Source organism: Lithobates pipiens, unplaced genomic scaffold (assembly GCF_037356315.1).
Source record: "Lithobates pipiens isolate NorthernLeopardFrog02 unplaced genomic scaffold, aLitPip1_a1.2 Scaffold_19, whole genome shotgun sequence".
NCBI classification, from domain to species: Eukaryota; Metazoa; Chordata; class Amphibia; order Anura; family Ranidae; genus Lithobates; species Lithobates pipiens.
In genome coordinates, this window is record NW_027507764.1 from 131069253 (window position 1) to 131082534 (window position 13282).

At 39.5% G+C, this 13282-nt stretch overlaps 1 protein-coding gene across 4 annotated transcripts in view; it reads left to right on the forward strand.

Moving 5' to 3' along the window:
- Window positions 1-13282, forward strand: part of SNX13 (sorting nexin 13) — a 223398-nt gene that overhangs the window by 186653 nt on the left and 23463 nt on the right. For 3 of the 4 annotated variants that reach the window (XM_077491271.1, XM_077491268.1, XM_077491270.1), the window contains 5 exons: window positions 2250-2319; window positions 4641-4816; window positions 10968-11075; window positions 12409-12519; window positions 12623-12784. In XM_077491271.1, coding sequence (XP_077347397.1) covers window positions 2250-2319; window positions 4641-4816; window positions 10968-11075; window positions 12409-12519; window positions 12623-12784 — 627 coding nt within the window. The remainder of the gene's footprint in view (window positions 1-2249; window positions 2320-4640; window positions 4817-10967; window positions 11076-12408; window positions 12520-12622; window positions 12785-13282) is intronic. The other variant, XM_077491269.1, reaches the window with a different exon arrangement.

Here is a 13282-nt window from a genome sequence, read left to right on the forward strand (position 1 = left end):
GGGAAAGGTCATTGCCGAGGTCACGGAGTTGCTCTGTTTGTAACTCATTTAAAGGGCCACAAAACCTAAAACTAAGAACTGGTATAAAGGAATAGCATCATACAAATATGTAGAAAATTGTAAATGATCCCATACTTAGAACACAGATATTAAAATCGGTTTTAAGCCCAACTCCAGGAAATGTAAAAAATTCTTAACTGCTTATTTGGGTCTAGAGGGAATGGAAAAGTAGATTTATTTACCTGATTGGTGGGCTGTGCTAGATCGGCCCTTGCAGCATCTTCTTCCCCAAGCTCCGGTTCTGATGTCATCAAGACTGATGCAGGGTCCATGGACTTTAAGTCAAAAAGGGGTTTATTTACTAAAACTAAAGTGTGCAAAATCTGGTGCAGTTCTGTATAGAAACCAACCGGCTTCCAGGTTTTATTGTCAAAGCTTAATTTAAAAAAAAAAACTGAAGTTAGACACTGCCTACCATGCACAGCTGCACCAGATCACTCTCCAGTTGTAGGCCTGGTTCATACTTATGCATTTTTTAGTGCATTTTCAGTTTTGCGTAAACACACTACAGTCCATTTAACATGGTTTCCTATGGATGCATTTTATGGGACGGGCCAGGGATTTGTTTCTGTTTTTTGGTTCCATACACTTCAATGGATCAAAAAATGTGTATTGAAAAATGCTAAATGCACCTGAAATATGCGACTTGCGACCTGCAACCTGCGTAGGTGTGAACCAGGCCTTAGTAAATCAACCCCATAGGGACAGTCCACCTCTGGAACATGGGGGAGCACAATCTGCCGGAGGAAGCAGAGGCCAGGTAAATTAAACTACTTTTACTCTTCCCTAAACAGCCAGGTTATCCTTGCACTGTGGGCACCCCCCTACTACAAGGGAAAGTTTTCAATTCTCCAGGAGTTGGGCTTTAATGTTTGCTGTATTACTGGGTGTGCTTTATATTACTTGGCATTTCATCTGTGGTTGATTTGTGGTGTGGGCTGCTGCATCCGTCAGCAGAATTATTGGAGAGATGGTCAGCTTTGTAACAAAATACATCCCCTAACGTCACCTAATGTTCTGTCCATACCAGAGGGCCCAGTCCATGATCTCCGCTGACATATAGGATCTATGCAGATCAGCGCAGGCTGAATGCAAGGGAAAATAGAAAACAATAGTTTTTTATGTGACCTGTTCGCACCACAACTGTGTATTGAGCTGGATTGTGGTATGTTGAGTAAAAATGCGGGCAAACGGTCTCTCTACACAACACAATTCACCACACTACAGACTAGAATGGAGTTTCATTTTAGGATAGTGCAAGAGGCTAAGGTACCATGGATACAGGTACAGTTCAGTCCCTGATACATGAGAACTCCCAAACACAAAAATTGCCCATGGGACTTTGGATGAGTTGCACAAAAATTCAATTTATTCTTTAAAAACTCAAATTTTTATTCATATACATACACATTAAAATCATATTAAAATTAAATAAAGTATATCCAAAGATGGTAAGAATTGTCTAATACCCTATATATACATATACAAATAGCCGGTTAATGTCCTACAACTCAACATGTTTTATGAAGTAATGTTCACTTCTTAGGGAAATAATATTTAATAGGATATTCACCAACCATGCAAAATGTATAGAGATATAAACCGTATAAACTAGTGCAATGGGGAAGCTCCATGAGGAAAGTCTTGTCCTGAGAGCTGTGGAAAGGGTAGGAGGACCACCTGACACAACAGAGGTCATAAACTTGATGCTTGTGACCTTGCAAATTAACCACAGGCCTTAGCGGGGTTCACAGTCATCACAAAAAGGGGAGAAACTTAATTTACATTTTTATGATGCCTCAATAGAGTTAAAAAAAATGGGGAAAAAAAGTTCCTTCTGTGGTAACAAGGTCATTCAAAGCCCCTAAACAATGGACACCAGACCCACAGTTTGAACCTTTTTTTCATTTCTAGTTTTGGACTGAATGCGGAAGGGTTAGAACCTCAAAAAAAGGTAGGCAGGTAGATTTCCCCTTGCTTCCCATCCTGGTAACTATACCTGGAAATCTCCCCAAAGTAGGGGGGGGGGCCCTAGTTTAGGCTCAGTTCACTCTTGTTATACTGTATATATAATAGCAGTAACCAATTATGTACTGTGATGTAATAAAGAGAGATTTCTTAACCAGTCAAAGCATAAGTGTTTAAAATGTAACTGTTTATATAAAATTATTTGTTTCTAATATTTTTAGTCACTTGACGACCTGTCAAACGTCAGCGCTGAAGAGGTGATACATATCCACTCCTTTATTTCTGACACTGGTAAGGAATTTCCTTTGTTTTGACATATTTGTTTTCCACAATTGTAGCTACTAGATTATCGCGTCACATCCTCCATGTCATATGTGTGCAATTCTATTCCTTTTTCACAACTCAACTTACTGCACTAAAGCAAATGAAGATTCCCCTCACCATGCAACTCCAAGGAGTTCTCCTTGGAGTATGAGAGATCTATTGGTTGGTTACCCATAATGGTATTGGCAGTTTTAGTGAACTGAGCCTTTTATGGCAATTTTTCTCTCATGGTGGTTTCAAGTGTAGCAGAACATTTACAACTTGTATAGGTGCCAAATTATCGATCAATTGATCTTCTGATTTATTTATATATATATATATATATATATATATGAATGTTTTTTCTTCAAACTATACTTGACATATATTTTAGTGTTTATGCAAAAAAAAAACTATTCTACCCATCATTTTGAATATGGTGGTCATCCTAGTTATGGAAAGTAGAATGTATTTTCTGACAGTGCTGAATGGTTTTCCTAAACCATAAATCTTTGAATAGGCAAGTCATACTGTATGAAAGATGATACCAGCAGCTTGGCATGAAATATGCATTCAGTGTCCGAGCAGATGAAAAGCTAACACATTCTTGAGGGTTTCTTGAATTTTCATGCTGTTTAGCAGTTACAAGTAAAAGTGAACACTGCTAAATATTTTTTCTATTGCCGCTCTGATAGATGATTTTCTATTTCTAATGAATTTGTAAATGTTGGTGCATATAAGAAATAAGATAATTGAAATGAAGTATTACTACTGGAAAACTGGATCTAGTAAAATCTTTTTCTTGCAATAAAAGTAATCGCTACAGCAAATACGTCAGTGCAAGAAAACAAATGTTTATTGGGCCTTTCAAGATAATTCATAGCTGCAACTTTTTTTTATTAAAATAACAAGTATGTTATACTTACCTGCTTTGTGCAGTGGTATTGCACAGAGTGGCCCCGGTCCTCCTCTTCTGGGTCCCCGGTGGCAATCTTCACTTCTTTTTAGGGCATAGCCAGCTGCTTGTTATGGGGAGAAACATAGTCTGCGCACTCCAGTCCTGCGTGTCTATGGATCCGCGCTCCATAGACTTACACAGCAGTTCTTAGGCCTGCTCCCTCCCCCCCTTCCTTTTCATTACATTTGATTGACAGCAGCAAGAGCCAATGGCTCCTGTTGCTTCTCAATTGCTGTGTGAAGAGGATGTAAGGGGAGAATTGATGCAGGCATGCACAGCACTGATCTGTTCTCCCTTCTCTTAGTCTTCACACAGGGAAGGGGGGACACAGGGAAATTGAAGACGTGTTTTACCTGAATGCAAACAATGCATTCAGGTAAAAAAAAGTTTTTAGGTTTAGTAACACTTTAAATAATAAGGCGTGCCTCTTCTGAATCAAGGTTGTATTTCTTGACTAGTTACATTTGAGCAGAAGAAAAGTCTGATATAGTAGTACAATTGGAAATTAAAAGTCAAAATATGAATAGTTAAAGTTGTTATACTCAGTGTCACCTGCTGGCAAAATCCCAAGTTGCTTTTCCTAATCTAGAAAGTAATATCCGCAGTGTCAGCTTGGACCGATGCTGCATGCAGGGTGTGGGGGTGCCTTAATACAAATCCTACACACAGCACTTGGTTGTGTTTGGAATCTTAGTCGTAGCTAAGGCCATTTAACAGTCCAGTGCCAGGGTTTAGGGCAGTGATGGCGAACCTTGGCACCCCATATGTTTTGGAACTAAATTTCCCATGATGCTCATGCACTCTGCAGTGTAGTTGAGCATAATGGGAAATGTAGTTCCAAAACATCTGGGGTGCCAAGGTTCGCCATCACTGGTTTTGGGTGACAATAAAGGCTCTGGCATTAAACTGTTAAACATAGGTGGTGGGGCTTAACGCCAAACTGGACTTAAAAGGTCCCAGTGTAAAAACTAGGCTGGGAATTCAGTGGCTACATGAGAATATAGATATTGTTTTGAAGATTATGAATGGTCCTTAGTACCACAAGGTTGCTCGCACTTCAGAAGTATTGCTAATATACCTAGGTTTTAGCGCCTTACAGGTTCACTGTTAGTGGTGTTTATGGAAATGCAACCTTAATGTCCCTGTGATGTCCTTAGTTTCTAAGTGCCTCATGATGCTATAATGTTATGCACACATTTTAATTTTGTCTAGTTTTTCCATTTCATTCTTTTGTCATTCCATCTTCCATTTCTTTTCTTTTCCATTATTTTCTTTTCCATCCTTTGCTTTTTCTGTGTGTTTCTGCTTTTGTGTGTATGCCTTTTGTTCCTGTACTTACATAAACTACTAGTTCATGTTGACTGTGACCCATATGCTGTGGCAGGAGTTTGTAATGAACATGGCAAAACCTATGCACTGTACACCATCACTGTCCAGCGACGGCTCTCAGATGGCATTGAAGATTCTTGGAACACCTATCGGCGATACAGTGACTTTCATGACTTCCACATGCGGATCACTGAACAGGTAAGGTGTGGGGTGCATATACACTTTCTTCACAATATACAGTTAACTTTGAATAAGAGTTTACAATTTAGGAAACCATCGTTTACAACACTACAGCTGTGGCCAAAAGTTTTTGAGAATGACACAAATATACGTTTTCAAAAAGTCAGCTGCCTCCGTTTTTATGATGGCAATTTGCATATACTCCAGAATGTTATGAAGAGTGACGAGACGGATTGCAGTTAAGTGCAAAGTCCCTGTTTGGCATAAAAATGAATCTAATCCCATAAAAAAATGTCAACTGCATTTGCGAAGAAGGCTCAAAGGCCCTCAAAGTCCAGCAAGCACCAGGACCCTCTCCTACAGTTGATTCAGCTGCGGGATTGGAGCACCACCAGTGCAGAGCTTGCTCAGGAATGGCGGCAGGTGTAAGTTCATCTGCACACGCAATGAGGGGAAGACACTTGGAGGATGGCCTGGTGTCGAGAAGGGCAGCAAAGAAGCTACTTCTCTCCAGGAAAAACATCAGGGACAGACTCATATTCTGCAAAAGGTGCAGGGATTGGACTGCTGAGAGCTGGAGTAAAGGCATTTTCTCTGATGAATCCCCTTTCTGATTGTTTGGGGCATCTGGAAAAAATCTTGTCCGGTGAAGAAAATATGAGCTCTACCATCAGTCCTGTGTCATTTCAACAGGAAAGCATCCTGAGAACATTCATGTGTGGGGTTGCTTCTCAGCCAAGGGAGTGGGCTCACTCACAATTTTGCATAAGAACGCAGCCATGAATAAACAATCGTACAAAAACATCCTACAAGAGCAGCTTCTCCCAACCAACCAAGAACAGTTTGGTGATAAACAATGCCTTTTCCAGCATGATGGAGCACCTTGCAATAAGGCAAAAGTGATAACTAAAGTGGCTTGGGGGACAAAACATCTACATTTTGGGTCCATGGCCAGGAAACTCCCCAGACCTTAATCCCATTGAGAACTTGTGGTCAATCCTTAAAAAAAAAAAAAAAAAAGCACAAATTCACAAACTCCAAGCATTGATTTTGCAAGAATGTGCTGCCATCAGTCAGGATGTGGCCCAGAAGTTGATTGTCAGCATGCCAGGGTGAATTGCAGAGGTCTTGAAAAAGAAGGGTCAACGCTGCAAATACTGACTCTTTGCATAAACTTAATTTAATTGCTAATAAAAGCCTTTGACACTTATGAAATGCTTGTAATTCAACTTCCGTATACCTTAGTAACATCTGCCAAAAAATTCTAAAGAAAACTTAAGCAGCAGACTTTGTGAAAACGAATGTGTGTCATTCTCAAAACTTTTGGCCACGGCTGTACATTCAGTATTATAGAGAGAAGAATTTTAAGTTATATTAGAATTATAACTAATCAGAGAGCTGATACTACTAAATGGTTGTGAAACTTAAGACATCACTTTTTATTTTTTGGGTATATATAGTACATAAAACCAATCCATTTGATGTAGACAAACCTTATCCATATGTATTAATATTTAAAAAAATCTTATTTTCATGTGCATTTTGCAATTACGGTAGGTATTGCACATATACATTTTTTAGAGAAATATTTGCTCATTACATATGCTGCTTTGCAAGGCTGCACAATAGTTGTGCTTTACTGCTCTCTCTCACAAAACAAGTCTTGAGCTGGCTGGTACTCGAGGTGGTCTGATCAAATAAAGCTCTGGCACCTCCTGGTAGTGTTAGCACTATCCCATCCTATCCTGCCCATCCTATTCATTCCTGTTGGCCCATCAAAATGATGGGATTCTTCACTGGTCAATAGGAATATTTAATAGGCAAACTTTGACACTAATAGGATTAGAGTATTGGAGCGTTTCCCAGTTAGTATGGTCCAACATTTGGGCACATCAGGCTGCTGCAGATATGTGCAGATACCACCTGGATCTAAACAGTGTACTTCTTAGCAGTTTTTTTATGTTTGTTCTTATTTTGTTTTGTTGTTTTTTTTTTTAATGCCGGATTTCCCTTAAACCAAAATATAAAAAAGAAAATTATCCTGAATTGTTTTGGACAGTAATGGGGGCTTTTGGGAAATATTGGTACCTAAACAGATCCCTTATATTTCACTTTTAAGATAGAGAAAGAGATTGAGGTCACAGAAGCCTCAATGTCCTGCTCCTCTGCAGCCCAGCACTCGCTGATGAACAGGAAATTCTGTGTTCAGTTAAGAATGAACACAGGAGTGCTCAGTACTGATCATTTCAGGTGTTCATTCAGAAAAGAGAAGGCACTCTGTCCCCTACCCTTTATCCTGAATGAGTCTGCTGTCATTCTGCTATGAAACGCTGGCTGCCTACCACTTTATCCACTTGCTGTGCAGCCACAATCTGCTCCCCTTTGTGTCCCCTTGAAAACTCACTGCCAGTACCAGTGGGGGGGATAAGCAGCAGGGATTGAATGGCACATATAGGAGCAGATTGCAGTCACATAGCGGGAGTATCAGTGACAGGTGGCGTACAGAGCAGGGAGGATCTGACAGGTGGCACACACAGCAAGCAATTGGTGGCCATTGTGGAAGTCACATTTTTGATAAATGGTCACAGATCTTTACTCGGGAGAGTCTAGGCAGCCATATTCTGCTAAATGTTCATCATTGCAAAGTTACCGTATGCTTGTGTTAGAAGGGAATTCCAAAGATGTAGGGCTTCTGAGCTTGCCAGCTGGAAACGTTTGTGTTCTGGCATAAGCTTAATGTCTTTGGAAAGTCACCATATACATAGAGATTCATATTATCACCACAGTATTCTGAAATTTTACCATATGATACCCATTTCTTGAAAGAGTGTGTTTAGGTAATGTTTATATACCAAGGTATCTTTTTGAGAACCTTTTTGTTTTCGTCCATGCATCTCAAAAAGCATGTGAAAAAAAAACCCTACCTAATGCAAATGATGCATAATTATGTTTACTTTTTTAAGGGATCCCATATTTAAAATGTTTGCTTTTTCACTTTCTTTGCATCTTTTGTATTTGTGGAATATCACTTGGCTATAGAATATCACTTTGGGGATTTGGCAATAGTGTATCACAAGTCTCAGTAGTGCGGTCACGTCCTATTTATCTTGTAACACAAGTCTGACTTCTGTGCTGACAAATGCTGGGGTGGAACAGTGGCCTGCATCATTTATTGTATTGGTCACGGGGCTTAGGAAGGAAAAACGCAGTTTGGGAATAGAGAGGATAGGCATTAGGTGAAAGCTTATGGATCTGTGAGGTCTGGCCTGGAGACAGCTGTAGGCAATTCTGTGTGCCACCAGGAATATGCCTTTTATTAGTTTGCCTATATTGTTATATTCGGTTCTTGTAAAACTCACGGTTAAATCCCCAGCTGGCACAAAGACTCATATTGTTGAAAAATAAAATACATTTTACAATTTTTTTTTTCTGTCTTTAATAAAAATTAAAAAAAATTAAATGTAGCTTTAAACGAAGTCATTTGCAGCTAAATACCTGTATTTTAAATATCACACTCTTTGGTTTTGTGTGCTTGTTAATTGCTTCGCTAGGCAGTGACTCGTGCTCTGCTTTAAATGTCATTTGGCTATTAAAAGTGTTTCTGGCACAGTGTGAAAGAATAAATTTAGTTTCATGTTCAACTACCCAAGTCTATTTTGTTTCAGGCGGTATTAGTGTCATTTACATGTCCAGTCTTAAGAGAGAGCCAAAATGTCCTTCTCTGGGGCCATTGTTACATAAACTCAGATGGAATGTGATTATATATCCTACTTCCAGCTGTCCATAAACTCCTGATCTCAAGGCTTAACGGTTATTCCCACACACTGATTTCAGTATTTATTCTACAATGAGATAAAATCAGTCTGAAGCTGTTTTCCACTCTTTTATCCCAGCTCACAGACTCTGTTGTCTGCATCTGAGTCACATATAGTGTAAAAGTTATAAATATAGAAAAGATTATACTGAAACTGATAGAGGTTATGGGATGGAAATTGCAATTTGGATTTGGGCATACCCACACACTCTAGACCCCATTCATTTGAAAAAAAATAGACTTTAGATTATTGTTGTATAATCCTTGCAATTTGGGCTAAGAGATACCCACAGACTCTAGACCCCATTCATCTAGAAACACTAGACATTAGATTATCCTATCCTAGCAAATTTTTCAGAGTGGGGTGACAATAGGGTTGCCTTTGGGTGACCACGACAGATAGATCTGGTTTAATATTTGTTAGAACAATAGCTTGTTTTGTTTTTTTTCCTTTTTCTCTTGTTTCATGAAGATAAGACCGACATCAGAGGTGGTGTTCACAGAATACCATGTCTAGACTCTTAATATACAGTGAAGGAAAAAAGTATTTGATCCCCAGCTGATTTTGTACATTTGCCCATTGACAAAGAAATGATCAGTCTATCATTTTAATGGTAGGTTTATTTTACCAGTGAGAGACAGAATAACAAAAATATCCAGAAAAACGCATTTCAAAAAAAGTTGTAAATTGATCTGCATTTTAATGAGTGAAATAAGTATTTGACCCCTTCGCAAAACATGACTTTTAGTACTTGGTGGCAAAACCCTTGTTGGCAATCAGAGGTCAGAAGTTTCTTGTAGTTGGCCACCAGGTTTGCACACATATCAGGAGGGATTTTCTTCCACTCCTCTTTGCCGATCCTCTCCAAGTTATTAAGGTTTTCGAGTCTGATGTTTGTTAACTCTAACCTTCATCTCCTTTCACATATTTTCTATGGGATTAGGGTCTGGAGACTTCTTCTTGAGCCACTCCTTTGTTGCCTTGGCCGTGTGTTTTGGGTCATTGCCATGCTGGAATACCGACCCATTTTCAATGCCCTGGCTGAGGGGAGGAGGTTCTCACTCATGATTTAACAATACATGGCCCCCGTCCATCATCCCTTTGATGTGGGGAAGTTGTAGTGCCTCCTTAGCAGAAAAGCACCCCCAAAGAATAATGTTTCCACCTCCATGTTTGACGGTGGGGATGGTGTACTTGAGGTCATAGGCAGCATTACACCTCCTCCAAACACAGGGAGTTGTGTTGATGCCAAAGAGCTCGATTTTGGTCTCGTATGACCACAACAGTTTTCACCCAGTTCTCCTCTGAATCATTCAGATGTCTATTAGTAAACTTCAGACAGGCCTGTACATGTGCTTTCTTGAGCAGGGGGACCTTATGGGCACTGCAGGATTTCAGTCTTTCACAGTGTAGTGTTACCAATTGTTTTCTTGGTGACTATGGTCCCAGCTGCCTTCGAAATCCTTCACAAGATTCTCCCGTGTAGTTCTGGGCTGATTCCTCACTGTTCTCGTGGTCATTGAAACTCCTCGAGGTGATATCTTCTATGGAGCCCCAGGCCGAGGGAGATTGATGGTTATTTTGTGCTGCTTTCATTTGTGAATAATTGCACCTGCTGTCAGCCTCTCACCAAGCTGCTTAGCGATGTTCTTGTAGCCCATTGCAGCCTTGTGTAGGTAGGGCTACAATCTTGTCCCTGACATCCTTGTACAGCTCTTTGATCTTGGCCATGGTGGAGAGATCTGATTGAGTTCCTTCTGTGGATAGGTGTCTTTTATACAGGTAACAAGCTGAGATTAGGAGCACTCCCTTTAAGAGAGTGCTCCTGATCTCAGCTCGTTACCTGTTTCGAAGACACCTAGGAGCAGGAAATCTTGCCGATAGGGGATCAAATGCTTATTCCACTCATTAAAATGGAAATCAATGTATAACTTTTTTGAAATGCATTCTCTGGGTATTTTTTGTTATTTTGTCTCTCACTGTTAAAACAAACCTACCATTAAAGTTATAGACTGATCATTTGTCAGTGGGCAAATGTACAAAATCAGCAGGGGATCAAATACTTTTTTCCCTCACTGTATCTGTTTGTAGTGGATCATACTGTTGCTCTAAAAGAAGTCCTGCTTGAGTAGGCTCTCTATTTGAAGGTCTGATTTTTATGCTTCACTCAAGTGTATCGTTAAACATGGATACAGAACTGGAACCAGCTTTCAGTGGATATATCATGTTAGCTTTTCTGTTTTTTTTTATTGCATAATAAACGGGGAAAAAAGTAAGAGGCAAAATTCAATTGTTTGCCTATTCACTTCTAAAACATTTGTTTTTTAATTCTGTCATTCATTTACATTTTCCAGTTTGAAAATCTTGCCAGTATCTTGAAGCTGCCAGGAAAAAAGACATTCAACAATATGGATAAAGAATTTTTAGAGAAAAGAAAAACTGATTTGAACGCATACTTACAGGTATATGTCTTTTGTGTACTTGAAAACTCAAGCTGGCCATACGCTGAAATTCAGCCGGATCAGCAAGGACCAGCCATGTTAGCCATCCCTGATCGATGTCTCGAAGAGACATGCTGGAGTAAATTTGTTGATCAGCAGCTACAGCCACTGATCAGTGAGTTCTGCCAGTGGTCCCTATCTCAGAAAACAGTGCCCCGGTAGGGGGGGGATTGTTTTTATTCAGCCTGCTGAATGGCCTTGGCCAGCCTTAGTGGTAACATTTTTGAGAAACTGTGTTTTTTAAGTAATGGTAAAGAATGATGATGGTAAAATAAGTACCCTTATCATTGCTTGTGCTGTTTATCAACTTAAGCTATCCACAGACTAGTATCTCGGCCAGTTCATCAGGAACCAACTGAGATTCAAACCATGTATGGCCAGGCTGATTGTACCCAAGATGATCGATCAACTTGGGTACTAACTACCCAAGTAGTTCTGATTTTACATGTGATTATTGATAGCAGATATTATAGCCGCTAGCAGTAATCAGTGTTCTCCCATCGAGGATGGCTCCTCCCGCCGGGAGAACACAATGGCTCCACGGGAGGGATTGCCCTATCAATATGATGTAGATGAGGGAATCGTGCATTGCTCTTTATATGGCTGGCTTAAGCATCAGTTTTTTATTTTATTTTGGTAGGTCTAAAGTGGGTTAATATCTTGCACAAACCGACCAAGAATTTTGTATCTTTCTGGCTACATAAATTGTTGGATGCCACCCTGTAAACAAGCTGATAGCCTTCCAATAGACTTTTATAATAGATATTCTGATTTGCTGTTATATTACAGCCATTGTCACATCCAGAAAAAAAGCCAGATTTGTTCTGCTGAGAATTTGTGATGGCGATGAAATGAAAAATGTAATGCCCTACGGGTGTCTGGATGTAAACAAACGCGCATCTGCTTAAATCCGCCCACATTCGGTCAGGTCTGCAAAAGTGAACCTGGACACAAAAAGGTCTTTCTTTCAGTCCAGTGAACCTGAATGGGGCCTGGATGTAAACAGACGTACATCTACCTACATCTGGCCTCCCATAAGGATGCACTGAAGTCCATTTTTGGTTCATCTAGTCATCCTTCAAAAATCTGAACGACAGAATGCCCATGTGAAAGGGGCCTTAAGGTTTTATTGCTGTCTGTGTTCTTGTGGATTCATTCCCCCTAATATACTGTCGCAGTGATCTCTGAAGTAGACACACACAGCAGTAAAACATTTTGTTCCCACAAAAGAAAAATTCATATGCATTTCCATTTTAGTTTAATGACAAAATTAAATTTTCTTTCTCTGTTTTAGATATTGCTAAGCCCTGAGTTGTTAAAAGCCTACCCGACTCTTGCTGCTTATATATTAGTTTTTTTGGAAAACAAACCTTACAACAAAGGAAAGGGGGACTTTGCCCGCAAGGTATGGTTTATGGATCTGAATATTGGATTTAGCAATTTCAACTCAGATTACATTATGCTTCTCATAATGCTGAAACTGACCTTTACCTTGTCATGTTTCATAGATGGACACCTTTGTAAACCCTCTGCGCAATTCAATGAGGAATGTTTCCAATGCTGTGAAATCGTTGCCTGACAGCTTGGCAGAAAGCGTGAATAAGATGTCTGACAATATGGGCAAAATGTCAGAAAGACTGGGACAAGATATCAAGCAATCATTCTTTAAGGTACAGATCTCAATGTATTTGTGTATACATTTCATTAAAAGCAGGATGCACGTACTGTTTGTCTTTCCTAGACATTGTGTCCTTACAACCCCCTGCAAAATGTCAATCAAATTTAAATCCAGCACCCTTAAAAATGGCACCATTCACTGGAAACACTTAAAATTATACATTTTAAGGCGTGTCCACATTCTTTTCGACATATTCCCTGCTCTATCCAAGACTAATGAAGAAAAAAGTTTTGGCTATACGCTTTAAAAAAGCCAATTAGATGTTAGGAACGCCAGATTACACTATGTGTGAGCAATAAACATTGGCCGTTTTTACTGTTGTCATCACAGGAGAAGAAAGTAAAGGATAAGCTTCTCAACGGAGTAGCTGAAAGATATAAAAACCTAGATGATTTTTTTGTTATTCTTTATTGAAATTTATTATACAGGGGTAGGCTGCGAATGTCATTCGGCATTTTTTTTTTTTTTTTTTTTTTACTAGCAATGTCGG